The 14,047-nt window shown below is 32.7% G+C and overlaps 1 protein-coding gene across 3 annotated transcripts; it reads left to right on the forward strand.

The window, feature by feature from the left end:
* The first annotated feature begins 1,596 nt into the window (after nt 1–1,596).
* Nucleotides 1,597–14,047, forward strand: LOC132729676 (GTP-binding protein 1-like). Of its 3 annotated transcripts, none has more exons than XM_060715483.1 (10): nt 1,597–1,827; nt 4,729–5,085; nt 6,407–6,515; nt 7,117–7,297; nt 7,890–8,136; nt 8,491–8,586; nt 9,045–9,283; nt 10,095–10,422; nt 11,535–11,670; nt 13,424–14,047. In XM_060715483.1, exons 2-10 carry the CDS (start codon nt 4,951–4,953, stop codon nt 13,807–13,809), a joined length of 1,857 nt encoding a protein of 618 aa, XP_060571466.1. In that variant the 5' UTR covers nt 1,597–1,827; nt 4,729–4,950; the 3' UTR covers nt 13,810–14,047. The 3 variants fall into 3 exon arrangements, with proteins under 3 accessions (XP_060571466.1, XP_060571468.1, XP_060571467.1); XM_060715485.1 differs by having other exon boundaries at nt 4,911–5,085; XM_060715484.1 differs by lacking the exon at nt 1,597–1,827 and adding an exon at nt 1,914–1,933.

Genomic DNA, 14,047 nt, shown 5'->3' on the forward strand with positions numbered 1-14,047 from the left:
AGCTTAATTACTTGTGGTATTATTTCTGAATTTCAGCTCCAATAAAGAACATTTATCAGGGTATCTGAGGTGTTATACTCCTGCATTAAGGCTTTGATATTAAACACCATTGCAAAGATAGCTGTGGTATTATTCACTTATTACAGCTATAATTATACATTCACCAGGTTACCTGTGGCATTTTTCATGTATCACAGATGTAATGAAGCATAATTCATATATACTAGGGTACCTTTGGTTTCAGCTTATATGAAATACATTTGCCACATTGTCTGTGATATGGTCCCTGCATTTATACAGTACATTCACTAGGGTACCTGTGGTATAATCTATTACTTCTGTTATAACTTATAAATTACATTTATCGTGGTACCTATGATATTTTGTGGCATTTCAGCTCGAATACAGTATATTCACCAGGTTATAATAATTATTGTGATATTATTCATTTATTACAGCTATAATTATAAAAAAAGATAAGATCAGATAAGTTTTATTTCAAGTCGTCAAGTTATCAACAGTACAACATAAGCTCTAGGAGCTTTTATAACCGACTGTATATAACATAAAGTATAAGATCAACAAAGATAAAACAGCTACAATAAAAATTGATTAGACATGATGTATACATAAAATAGACTTTTTTAGATATTTTTATAAAAATGAATCAGATGCTAAAAACTAAAATGATAGTTTACCCAATTCTACATCACTAGCTTGTATATAAAACTATGCTTACAATGTCTAGTTTCTAAAAATTTTACTTAAAGTTCAATAATAAACCGATTAAACAATTAAAAATTTAATGAATAGTTAAATAAATAAATAAAAATACTAAAAAAACGTACATTTTTTATATATATATAATTTAAATATGAAAGAATATGGGTTATCAGACAAATACACAAAGACAGAAGGGATCATACATGTAAGTCAACAGTTGAACTCATTTAACAGCTAGCTTGAGTCATGCTGGAAAGATATGCAAAATACAAAAACAAAAGATCACAGATAAAGCAACATCCTATCTAGAAACTAAATGATAATTAATATTAACATAAGCAGGAATCATGCAGGGAAGAAAAGCAAAAACACATTTAAAGAAAAAAAAAACTAAAGAAACTAAATAATAAATGAGACCAAAAATGTTCATACCCAGAAAAAGAAACAAAAGTGAAGTAAATAAAGAAATAGAAGTTAGCTGCAAGCAATACATTTACACTGTTTACCATTCCAAGATGAAATTAACTTTTTAAACTGAGCAAAATTTGAACATTTTCTAAAATTGTCGGGTAGACTATTCCATAAAGCAGGTGCAGCATACCTGAAAGATTTTTTACCAGTAGTTGTAGTTCTTACTTGCGGGATCTGCAAAATATTTGAATATTTAAAATTACATATTGTACATTTATCAGGGTACCTATGGTATTATTCATGTATTTCAGCTTTAATACGTACCTGGTATATACACAACGGTACCTGGTGTATTTTTAATATATTTCAACTGCAGAAATTACATTTTCCAGGATACACTGCTTATCGACGTTTTTTTTGGAGACCGGGGACCGTCGAAGACCGGAGACCGTCGATTAGTAAACCCTGCAGAAATTCGTCACTTCCCGTATAGTAAACTGATGACATGTTGTGAAAATCTCAAATATTTATTTTGTCCTGAGATTTCTGTCAGCATTTGCAACAGATTTCATCATACTTAAGCATTGATCAGCAGTCAAATTCTACATATTTTGCATTAGATAGTTAGTTATCCGCGACATGGGAACGATCTAAACCTGCTGAAGAATGTGATTCCAAGTGACACTGCCACTGGTCAGTATGTTTTAACTATTTTTGTTATATTACTGCTGTTAGTGTTAAATTTAGTAGCGATAAAAGTATCATCACCAATGCAGGGATACAGATAATCCGACTCATTGTAGGTAGCGATAGCAAGTTCTGAAATATTGATATAAATCGTTGTCTTACTTAAATTTAAAAGAACTGGTATAAAGGGCCAACTCGGCCCTATATCAACTCGGCACAGGTCAACTCGGCCTTCTATTAAAAACTTATATTAGGATATAGATTGTTAAGACTTAAAGTTAATAAAAATTTAAGGAGTAAATTATTATTAAAGTATTCAGAAGTACGATCAATTCAAACAGTAGTCCTAATTATAAGACCTATACGTAACCTATTTCATATTTGTCATTCATTAATCTGATATTTTACATTTTTCATTTTCCATGTTACGTTAGGTCTTAACAGATCTTTGCAAAATCGTGTAGCAAAAAAATTGACATTAGACATCGATTTAGATCTAATGAATTTAAACAATTAAAACAGCGTGTATTTACATTAATTTTGACCTATTTATGAACAAAACTAAAAAATGAATACCTTTTAATAAAATTATTGAACTGTCACATCCGAAAAGTCATGATTAAATCCTCTCATTTAATTAAATTCCTTGTACAGCCGATATACAAATGGCCGCCATACAGTGCGCGAAACCTGATTGGCTAATTCAAATGCAAGCGTTTAAATGAGTCCAGAAGTTTCTAACGGAATATTTTTTCAACGAAATAATTTCCCATGCACCGTCAGTGTGTTCGAATATATTTTTCCGTTCAAAAAATTGGAATCAATCTGTAAAACGCCTTACTTAACCAGTATGGCCGATGAGCAAAATAGACTGATATTTATATTTTATTTTTAATTAATAAGTACATTGTTTGAAAGTTTTTGTTAATGATAGACCATGCAATTGAAAGAACAGAATATAAGCTTTTGAATAAAGCTTGAAAGGCAAGTCAACAAACATTTTTTTAATTTTTCAAAATGCTACGCGTTTATGAGCAATAACTATTAGACGTCAGGCTTGACCAACATAAAACTATAACAAGCCTGTAACGTCTAATCTATTGGACTATTCAAACAGAAATTGAAATTGTTGGCAGTGTACATGTACGTATTGTATGAAATTATCTTTGTTAAGAAGAGATATAAAAACAGTACAATATATGTTAAATATTGATCCATAAATAAAGTTTTTGGATTGAATTTTTATGACAATAAATGTTATTGTATAATAACACTGTTTATTCTTAAATACGACCAATGCTGTTTTAATATTTTTTACTGAAAACATCTGAAGTAGACAAAACATGCATATAAATAGTAAATTCTTCCTTTCTCCACAAAATCACGTACAAATTGGTACTTGCGTCAATAAAACTTTTCATTATCCTTGAGTAGAGGTATATAAACGAGTAAATGTTAAACAATGAAAGTAATGATGAAAACATATAAAAAGTAACAAAAGTAATCATAACCAGTATTTTATATTATTATGGGCCGAGTTGACCCGTGCCGAGTTGGAATAGGGCCGAGCTGACTCGGAGGGGCTGAGTACGTTTTAGGGCCAAGCTGACCCTGATTCAAAGATCTTATCAGTTATAATAGTGACAAGTTGTCTATATTATGGACAAAAGTTGACCAAAGGTATGGAATGCGTTGACCAGAAGAGGAGTTGAGTTGACTACAGGACGAGTTGACCACGGGACGAGTAAACTCGAAATCGTGTAGCTATACATTGAGATACTGTGCTTAGCTTTAGTCTAAATAATTAGATATGAAAAATAAACAGTTAATTTACCATTTTATTATTGTGACATTTTCCATTTGATATTATCAATGCTTTTTTAAAGTCTAAAAGCAGGGGTCAAAAAATTTGTTTCAAAGCAGACGAGTGACTACTAACTTTTACTCGGCACCACTCACCTGCATTTCAAACAAAATAGTTTACTGTTCTTATGACTTTACAGAGACTTAATTATCATAAATACAGTAACGAGTGGATGAGTGGATTTTTCGATGTCTGTATATACAAACTGTATCAACGTACATGTGAACTTTTTTCACTGATCAAGTGGGAGATTTTTTTTTCAAAAAGAGGGAGATTTTAGAATTTGCAATGAACAAAGAAGAAAGTTCTGACATCAAAAAGAGAAAGATTTCTTTAATTTGTGAAAATACCCCTTATTTTAAGAAAAATCTTTGTAAGACAAGTGGGAGAGTTCACATGTATGTATCGACAATAACTTGAATATTAAAGATATAAAAGTAATTTATTATTTATAAAAGTAAAGAATTTCATGTCAAAACAGGTGCAATGCAGGCCTCGAAGAATTTTTCTAGGCGAGTGACCCTATAATGACCTCAATGATAATAATAATAAAGGATTTTTTTAATGAGGCTACATATTCGCCAAAACGATCTTCCATTTAAACCTCACAGTTTTTAAAAATGGCTTATTTATATGACAAATACCAGTAGATAACGAATTACAGAATTGATTTGTTTTGGCAAAAATGTGGCTTTATATGCACCTTTTTTCTTGCATTAAGTTTAACTATAGAAGCACTCAGACTAATTAAATCCCTTGTTGTCCAGGTTCAGGCTTTTCCAAATTTCACCATTTACGTGTTTAAATGTTGAATTCTTCTTTAGCTGGTGCTAGAGGACGTGGATGCTAGCTTGCACTTTCCAGTACCATCCAGGAATAGACTCAATCAAACCGAGCCTGCAACATTGTCAATTTTGCTGTGTTGGACTTTCTTTACGGATTCGGTTATTCTCTATTTAAATTAAATGCATCTGCCTCTGCAGATAATAAGGCTAGAAATGCATTAACCCTTTATTTAAGATTTATTATTTTTTATTTTGCAGGCCTACGTAGCATGTGATTTTTGTGGACTTTATGTCAAGCTGGGCATATAAGTTTCACCTTTGACACTTGACTATTAAGAAGATTCTAGACAGTATTATTTGTGAAAATTAACAAGAGAAAAGACTATTAGTCTTATTTATTTATCTTTACAATACTGCATGGAACAATTATATTGTTATAGTATATGAAAGGAAGATATTCTGGTATTTTAACTGTGAAAAATGGCTGGAGCATTGGAGAATGGTGTAGATACACTGTATCATCAGGAAGTTGATAATGAACCAATGGAAAATGGGGGAAATCTCTTCGCCCCAGACAATGAAGTGGAAATGGATGTCCCTAATATAACTATGAAGGTATGCATTAAACTTCACAATTTACAACTGTATTTTTAGCTCACCAAATTGGGCTATTAGCTCACTGTCAGGTGTCTTATGCTCAATAATACTTTCTTTAAGAATTCCCTAAAATAATCTTCTCTGATATCACAAGACCAATATTGATGGTAGGAATGCTCCTTTCATGTAGCTCTTTCAAGTTTAAATACCTCTGCAAACAAAGTTTGAAGGGGTATACTACAGTCAGTTTGTCCCTTTGCTTTTCTGTTAACACTTTTAATCTTGTGAATGCAGTGCTTTTTTCAGGCGAATTTGGGTAAATATACATTTGTTACAATCCAAAAGTAATGTTTATTTTTGGTAGATCTATTTTATCACAGGAGTGAAACAGAGAAGGACATTGTAGTTTTAATAAATGATGGTTTATTATTACAATTTGACATAAAGTGGATTGTATTATTTGTTTCTGAATTTCCCCTATTTCTCTTTTCCCCCTCTGTGATGCAATTTTCCCCTCTCCATGCAAAGTGAAAAAACAACAACCACTGGAATGTTACTCTTGCTACAATACAAGATGATCTTTAAAGCTTTTTGTTCAGGTTGCTATTATTATATACCTCCTGTGTAACAAATTTTCATTTCTCCACTGTTTATTGCAAGATCGGATGTTACGAAAAGGTTTGAGAACATATTTGTAAATGCATCTCCACCTACAATATAGGAAGCATAAGGCCATGACTTTTGAATTCATTGGTTTACAAAACTGCCTCACCCTAATTTCTTGGTAATATAAAAAAAAATCAGAAAATCCTCTTTTTTTATGCCCCCATGCATATAGTAATTTAACAGTTCATCCATTTGTTGATCTGTCCGTTTGTCCGTATGAGGTTAACCTAAACTGGCAAGTTGCATTTATTTTAACTTCTATCTCTACCAATGGCTTCATAATTTACACACTTATCAATTCGAAGAACATGATCTGGGCAAGTTACATAAGTATTGCTTCCATTGTTAGCTCACCTGAGCACAAAGTGCTCAGAGGTGATCACTCTATGCTTTTGGGATCACTGTGGGACCTCTTGTTTTTTTCTTTAGTTTTGTCTTCCTTTACTGCGTCCAGTATTTAATTAGTTGAGCGTCACTGTCTCCTCTGACAGCTCTAGTTTCATCTTTCTCAAGATAAACATTTGAAGGTTTTACTGGCAAGTCTTACTGAGAAATAGTAATTTAAGTTATTTCATAACTTGTGATAAAAACAACAAAAAAAAAACAAGTTTAATCAAAGTGAATTTAAAAGTCAAAGAAAGCGTGATATAAGATGAATAAATGTTGATTTCAGACTGCCCTTGTGAGTCCAACCAGTGAAGAGTATGACTATATCCTTGAAACTATAAAGGAACAAGTTGAGGAAGGACAGGGGGAGACAATCTATGAACTTGGTACTGGTGGTAAGTTGCTTTATCTTTAAAGCTTGTCCAAAGTAAAATAAATGGGCTTTTCTAACTTTTCTTGATGTCAGCTTTTGTGTTTGTGTATGACATAGTGAAAGTTTTTTTATGCAGCATAATTTGTCATTAACCATTAAAGGTATCAGACTTTGCAAAAGGCAAAAAATTCTGCCAGAAATTAATTCTGGTCTGCTCTGATAGGCTTGAAATTTTTGTCAGACCAAAAAATATTGAAGGATATTCTGTTGAATGTTTAAATTTGAGTTTTGAGCTTTGATATTTAACTCTATATTTTTATTCGCTTATAAAAAATTTTGCATGGAATATTTCTATAATTTGGTAATGAGGCCCATTACGTTCTTCATGCTCATTTTTCTGTAGTTATTATATGTCCAGATATTTTCAAGAAACAATGTTAGAAGAGATGAAAAAATGAGACACCTATCTTTCCCACTTTGAAGTCTGCCATCTTTAAAGTGACAAACAGCATTTTGGGAAAATGAATTGATTTTTTCTAGGATGGTGACAGTTCTAGGTTTACTTATTTACCATGCCCTTTTCTCTGTACATTTTTTGATACTGAAATGTTTTTTTGTTGTAGAAGGAGACCCTCCTGGTTTAACAGTGGAAGACATGCAAGCATCTATTGCCACTTTGAAAAGTATAGCAGACTCACTAAATTATGAAATAGTGCAGCTTAGAGAGAGACATGAAAAAGAAGGGCTTGTTACAGAGTTTTTATTGAGGAAAAAACTAGATATACAAGACTTTATGGAAATAAGGTTAAATGATTACTTTAGTTACATTTTCATTCGCCCTAAAAATTTCTTGCATATATACATATATACACCTGGTTGTCCGTCTGTCCCTCTGTTAGCAATTTTGTTAAGGTCCCACTTATTCATGGTATATGGGTTTTAAGATTTTGTGTCTGCTATGTATCTTTTAAACAGATTAAAGGAAATTAAAACTTATTGGCAGAAATATTGATAGCACTGATATGATACTGAGATGATGTGCAGAGGGGAGGAGGGGAAGAACTTGCTTCCATGAGTCAAGTTTATTTCCCATTATTATTTATTATGTCTTTTTATCAAACTTAAAATTTTGGTCTTTTTGTATTAAGATCATAATTGTTTAAACTGATGAAAATAAAACATGTTTATTCACTAAAATTACAATAGTTTTGATTGGTACATATATAGAGATCAAATTAAAAAGACAAGTTATCATCGTCCGGTTAGGTCAATAGGTGGAGCATTGGATTGCGATTCGAACAATTTTCAGACAGTGCAGTCATGAATTACTTCTAAATAAAGGATGATGTAAAGAAAGCTAAAATAAATATATATTTATGCCTTACAACTTCTTTAGGGTAGCAGTTGTTGGAAATGTAGATGCTGGCAAGAGTACATTACTTGGTGTGTTAACACATGGGGAACTTGACAATGGACGTGGTCTTGCTAGAATGAAGTTATTCCGTCACAAACATGAGATGGAGTCAGGGAGAACAAGTAGTGTAGGCAATGATATACTAGGGTTTGATGCTGGAGGAAATGTTGTCAACAAATCTGATCATGGTCATTTAGACTGGGTGAAAATTTGTGAACAATCTGCCAAGGTATGCTTATGATTATTCTGTACAATTATTTTAAAATTTGTAATCAAGACGCTGTCACCGCACTTAATTTGTTTGCCAGTCATCTGTTTATTGTCTGTATATGTGATAACACTAGTAGCGGAAATGAATTATTGATAAAAATTAATGTATCTGGTAAAAATTTTAAGATTTGACCCTGTACAAAATTTGTTTAGATATGCAGTGGCATGTTATTGCTACTATATATATAAAATATTTCTATTACTGCCACTTTTTTCATGAAAAGACATTTATTTCAGCAGTTCTGTACACATTTTAGTACTTGTGACAACCACTACTTGTGAAATAATTATATTTATCCTTCTTTTATTTCAGGTGATAACATTTATTGATTTGGCTGGTCATGAAAAATATTTGAAGACAACAGTGTTTGGAATGACTGGACATGCTCCAGACTTTGCTATGCTTATGGTAGGACATGTTTATAAGCTTTTATTTTAGTTATGATTTGTGTTTTTAGTTCACCTGAGACACTCTGTGTCTGTTATGCAATGTCTACCAAGGAAACCATTGATTTTGTATAGCATCCAGTGACTTCTTTAGTAACTTTTGTTTTCCCTTAGCAACCAATAATGTTTTTACACATGCACTATTTCAGATACAAATATGAACTTTGTGATATAAGTTTAAGATGTGCTTTTGTTTATATTAAACAATTTTACTTGTTCCTTATCATTAAGAGTACTTACATGTACATTCATGTGAGAGATATCAGGGCCATGATGGCTCTCTTGTTTACCTATATGTCTACTTCAGCTACTTCAGGGAAATTTTGTTTGAATGGACAATTGGATTATATAAGATACATGAATACTAATAAAGCCAATTGTAAATAATATATACTTATTTATAACTGAACTATTTTTCAGATTGGTGCTAATGCCGGTATTATAGGAATGACAAAGGAGCACCTAGGTCTAGCTCTTGCACTTCAGGTTCCAGTGTTTGTTGTTGTAACAAAGATTGACATGTGTCCTGCAAATGTCTTAGATGATACACTGAAATTGTTACAGAGGATTCTCAAGTCCCCTGGCTGCAGGAAAATGCCACTTCTAGTCCTGAACAAAGATGATGTTGTTTGTTCAGCAACCAATTTTTCATCAGAAAGGTTTATTGTTTTTATAAGATCATCTGAGCACAAACAATCTCCTCCTTAACCACTTAGTGTATTTTGCACAAAATTACACAGGAATGATCCTAACATGACCTTGTACAAAGTTATATAAATGGTTTCAGTCTGATGCATAAGTAGGTTACAGGAGCTAAAAATTCAAAAATCTTCTCAGAAACTACAATGCGTAGAGCTTAGATATTTTGTAGTCCTCTTCAACATTTCTATGAATCATGCCCCTCTGGTCAAAATGTTCACTACCCTGTGGGTCACTTAGTTTATATAAACTTGTATAAGAAGATAGATTTTAGTAACTTTAGTAAAACTGCTATGCATAGCTTAGATATTTGGCATGTAGCATTGCCTAGGGGCCATTTACATAAATGATTGTAGTCACGCCCCCTGTGTTACTTATAGTAAAAATGATTTAAAAACCTTTTTCTCTGTCCAGAGCTTAGATTTTATGCATGTAGCAACACTTAATGGTCCTCTTCAACAGTTTTAAAAATCATGCCTTGGGGTTCAAAAGTCGCCCTGTAATGGGAAATAGAAGTATGGGTGGCTATTGGATGTCTCAGGTGTTATTAAAGTCTGGTCAATATTATATAAAGTTAATATGAAAAATAACAATACGACTGGACAAAGATATTAGTATGCTGTAAATATAATTAAAATCGAATGTCATTATGATGAATTTATACTGTACATATATATCAATTTGAAAGGTATAATTATGTGTTATAGCAACAGTTTGTTGTATGCTTACTAAAGTTGGTTTTAAACTTTCAGTTTATTTATTACTTTTCAGGATGTGTCCAATATTCCAGGTCTCTAATGTTAGTGGCGAAAATATGGACTTACTAAAAATGTTTCTTAATTTATTATCAACACGGTTACGGTGTAATCTTGGAAGTCCTGCTGAATTCCAGATTGATGACACATTCTCAGTACCAGGAGTTGGTACAGTTGTTTCTGGGACACTGCTTCAGGGATATGTGAAGCTTAATGATACACTAATGTTGGGGCCTGACCCCTTAGGACAGTTTCAGCCAATGGTTATAAAAAGTATTCACAGGAAGAGAATGCCAGTAAAGGAGGTCAGGGGTGGACAAACTGCTTCTTTTGCTCTCAAAAAGGTAACAATAAATAACAATAAAGGTCAAGGATATTCTTAAAAGTCAAACATAAAAAAGTCAGCATGTTGTATCCTTTTTATAATTAAGAATCTTCTTGTGATCCAAAAATTATATAAATCATGCCCTTTGCATCAAAATAGGCTTTGCCCCAGGGGTCACTTAGCTTATATAGACTTATATAGGTACATAGTTAAATGCATTTACACCTTCTTTTGAAAAACTACAATTTTAAGAGCTAAGATACATGTTTTTGGATTGTAGCACTGCTTAGAAGTCCTGTATCATGGACAAAGTTAAATAAAGTCATCCCCCTGGGGTCAAAAATGGATCACTGAGTTAACGTATACTGATATTGTAATTAATATGTGTTAAAAACAATTCATCTCTGATAGTGAAAACCTTAAGCTTAGATGTTTGACATTAAGCATCACCTTGTGGTCCCCAACAAAAGTTATATAAATCATGCCATTGGGTCAAAATTGGCCCTGGTCACTTGGTTTATAGGGAAAATGTATTGATATCTTCTTTTGCAAAACGTCAATGCCCAGAGCTTAGAATTTTGGATTGTAGCATTGCCTAGGAGTGGTCCTTTACCATTGTTATATTAATCATTCCCCTTGGGTCAAAAATTGGTCACTAAGTTAACATAAACTAATATTGAAATGGAAATGTGTTGGAAATTTTCATTTTTGAAAGCCCAAAACCTAAGCTTAGATATTTGGCATTAAGCATCGTCTCGTGGTTCTCAACAAAAGTTATATAAATCATGCCTCTGGGGTCAAAATTGACTCCGTCCCAATGGTCACTTTGTTTATAGACTTTATAGGAAAATGCATTGATGTCTTCCTTTGTAGAACTGTAATGCCCAGAGCTTAGATATTTGGCATGTGGCATGTTTTAGTATTAATCATGTGTCTGTGGTCAATAATGGCACAGCTTTAGGGATCACTTAGTTAATGTTGAGTTATATAGAAAATAGATCATCTAGATTGTGCAGTGCTCCTCTACAAAAGGTATATAAATAACTGTGGATTTAAATTGCCAAGTCCCTTTTTTAACTCCCCAGTTCACTATGTGCATATCATGTGCAACTTTTATATTTATGTTTTCAGATAAAGAGATCATCAATACGTAAAGGTATGGTAATGGTTTCTCCAAAACTGGACCCCAAGGCATGCTGGGAGTTTGAGGGGGAAATACTTGTGTTGCATCATCCAACCACAATCAGTGTCAAGTATCAAGCTATGGGTAAGCTTATCATCAATGATGTTAAAAAATTCACTATCAATAGACAAAAATGTCAGCAATTTGAGTTGATAGATATACCCCTACTAACAAAGTTTAAAGTGGGTATACTGGAGTCAGTTTGTCCACTAACCCATTTGTCTTGTCTTGCAATCTTGTTAAGGTTGAAACTGTTTGTACCAGCATGTTGGTATACTTCCTTCAAAACAAATTTTAATTTCTCCCCTTTTATAAGAAGTTAACTTATGGTCTTTTGAATATATTATTTCACAGATGGTACACAACAATTTGGGCCACCCTTTAAAAATTATTTGTATGCCACTAAAAGGCAACTAAATGGGTTTGAATTACTGGAGTCTAGGTATCTTTATAAGTGTACAGTTCCATAAATATCTTAATTAAATTTGTCAAAATTAGATGACTGTCAAATTAACCTGAAGTTACTCTATATATAATAATAAAGCAACACTCATGCTTATATATGTGTTGCTCAAACTTAAAGTGTATAAAGATATATATCTGCCACCTGCAGTCTCCAAAAATAGTGTTTTAATTTTGAAAAAGAATAGCCGTTATGAAAGAACTATATTGGTATTTTTCCTTCAGAGCCAAAAGTATATGCATGAGGTCATTGCTTAACGGTTAATACCATACCTAAAACTGAAGAATAACGTTTTATTCTTTTTATGTACAATATTGATGTGTGTTAAATCACTCTTTCCAGGGAATATCATGATTTTACTGTTTTTAAATTTTATAAAAAAATTTCATTAGATATAGCTTTATTCTCTTTAAGTTTAAATCTCATAATTAAAGGCTTTTTGTTAAAGCATACATGTAATTGTTTTTATGCCCCCACTTGTCCGTCCGTCAGTCCGTCCGTCCCGAAATCTTGTGAACGCAACTCCTCTTAAACCGGATGGCAGATTTTGCTTAAACTTACAGGGATGAACAACCTTAATGTGTTGATGGTAGTAAAGGAAGGAATTTTTGCTGCGACCAAATTTAACAGAATTATGGCCCTTTGTTGATTTTTTCACTATAAACTATGTAGAAATTTTGTGAACGCAACTCCTCTTAAACCGGATGGCAGATTTTGCTTAAACTTACAGGGATGAACAACCTTAAGGTGTAGATGGTAGTAAAGGAAGGAATTTTCGCTGCGACCAAATTTTACAGAATTATGGCCCTTTGTTGATTTTTTCACTATATACTATGTAGAAATTTTGTGAATGCAACTCCTCTTAAACCGGATGGCAGATTTTGCTTTAACTTCCAGGGATGAACAACCTTAATGTGTAGATGGCAGTAAAGGAAGGAATTTTTGCTGCAACCAAATTTAACAGAATTATGGCCCTTTGTTGATTTTTTCATTATATACTATGTAGAAATTTTGTGAACGCAACTCCTCTTAAACCGGATGGCAGATTTTGCTTATACTTCCAGGGCAGGGATTAACAACCTTAATGTGTAGATGGTAGTGAAGGAAGGAATTTTTGCTGCGACCAAATTTTACAAAATTATGGCCCTTTGTTGATTTTTAGTTTTCAACTTGTTGCACATGTAGTCCAAAAAATATTTGACCTAGAGTCATAAGATTGACAGAACGGTGGTGTGTGGGGGCATCCGTGTCCTATGGACACATTTCTAGTTTTTTTGTCAGTAATAAAATAGTAGTTTTGGGTAGTATTTCATTAATTGAATAATGTATAAAACTTGTTAATTTTTTTTAATAAAAGTGTGTTTTTTATTACAGTTCATGTTGGGAGTGTACGGCAAACAGCAACAATTATTTCAATGACAAGTGAACATTTACGGACAGGTGATAAAGCCATTGTTAGATTTAGGTTTATAAAGAATCCCGAGTATTTAAGGCCTGATATGAGAATGGTTTTCCGGGAAGGGCGAACAAAAGCTATAGGTACTGTTTCAAAGTTGTACCCACATGTTCGAGCGGTAGCACAAAATACACGACAACACCGGGCTCAAAAGAAAGCACAGGAGGCCGGGCATACAGGTGCTCGTATGCCTCAACATGAACCTCAAAAACCATCCAAGAAACGACGTGGAACAAAAAAGAAAATGGGAGAAAATCTCGATATAAAGGAAAATGATATGGAAGCAGGGCCATCTGAAGGTTAAATTTATTGAGGAAAAAAGATAACAACTAGAAAAATTATTTGATCAAAACAATCATTGAATATCCAACAATGGCTTCTAAGTATTGTAACATGTTTATGTTATAAGTGTTAAGTATTCCTTTGAAATCGGCATGAAATACCAAGCTATCATAAATTTGTCATACCCCACCAAAGTGAAATTATGGATTTTAATAATATTTTGTACAAAGATGTAACATTAAATATGTGTCATGTTTTAA

This window comes from Ruditapes philippinarum, unplaced genomic scaffold (genome assembly GCF_026571515.1).
Source record: "Ruditapes philippinarum isolate M1 unplaced genomic scaffold, ASM2657151v2 ctg422_1_1_1_1, whole genome shotgun sequence".
Lineage (NCBI taxonomy): Eukaryota > Metazoa > Mollusca > Bivalvia > Venerida > Veneridae > Ruditapes > Ruditapes philippinarum.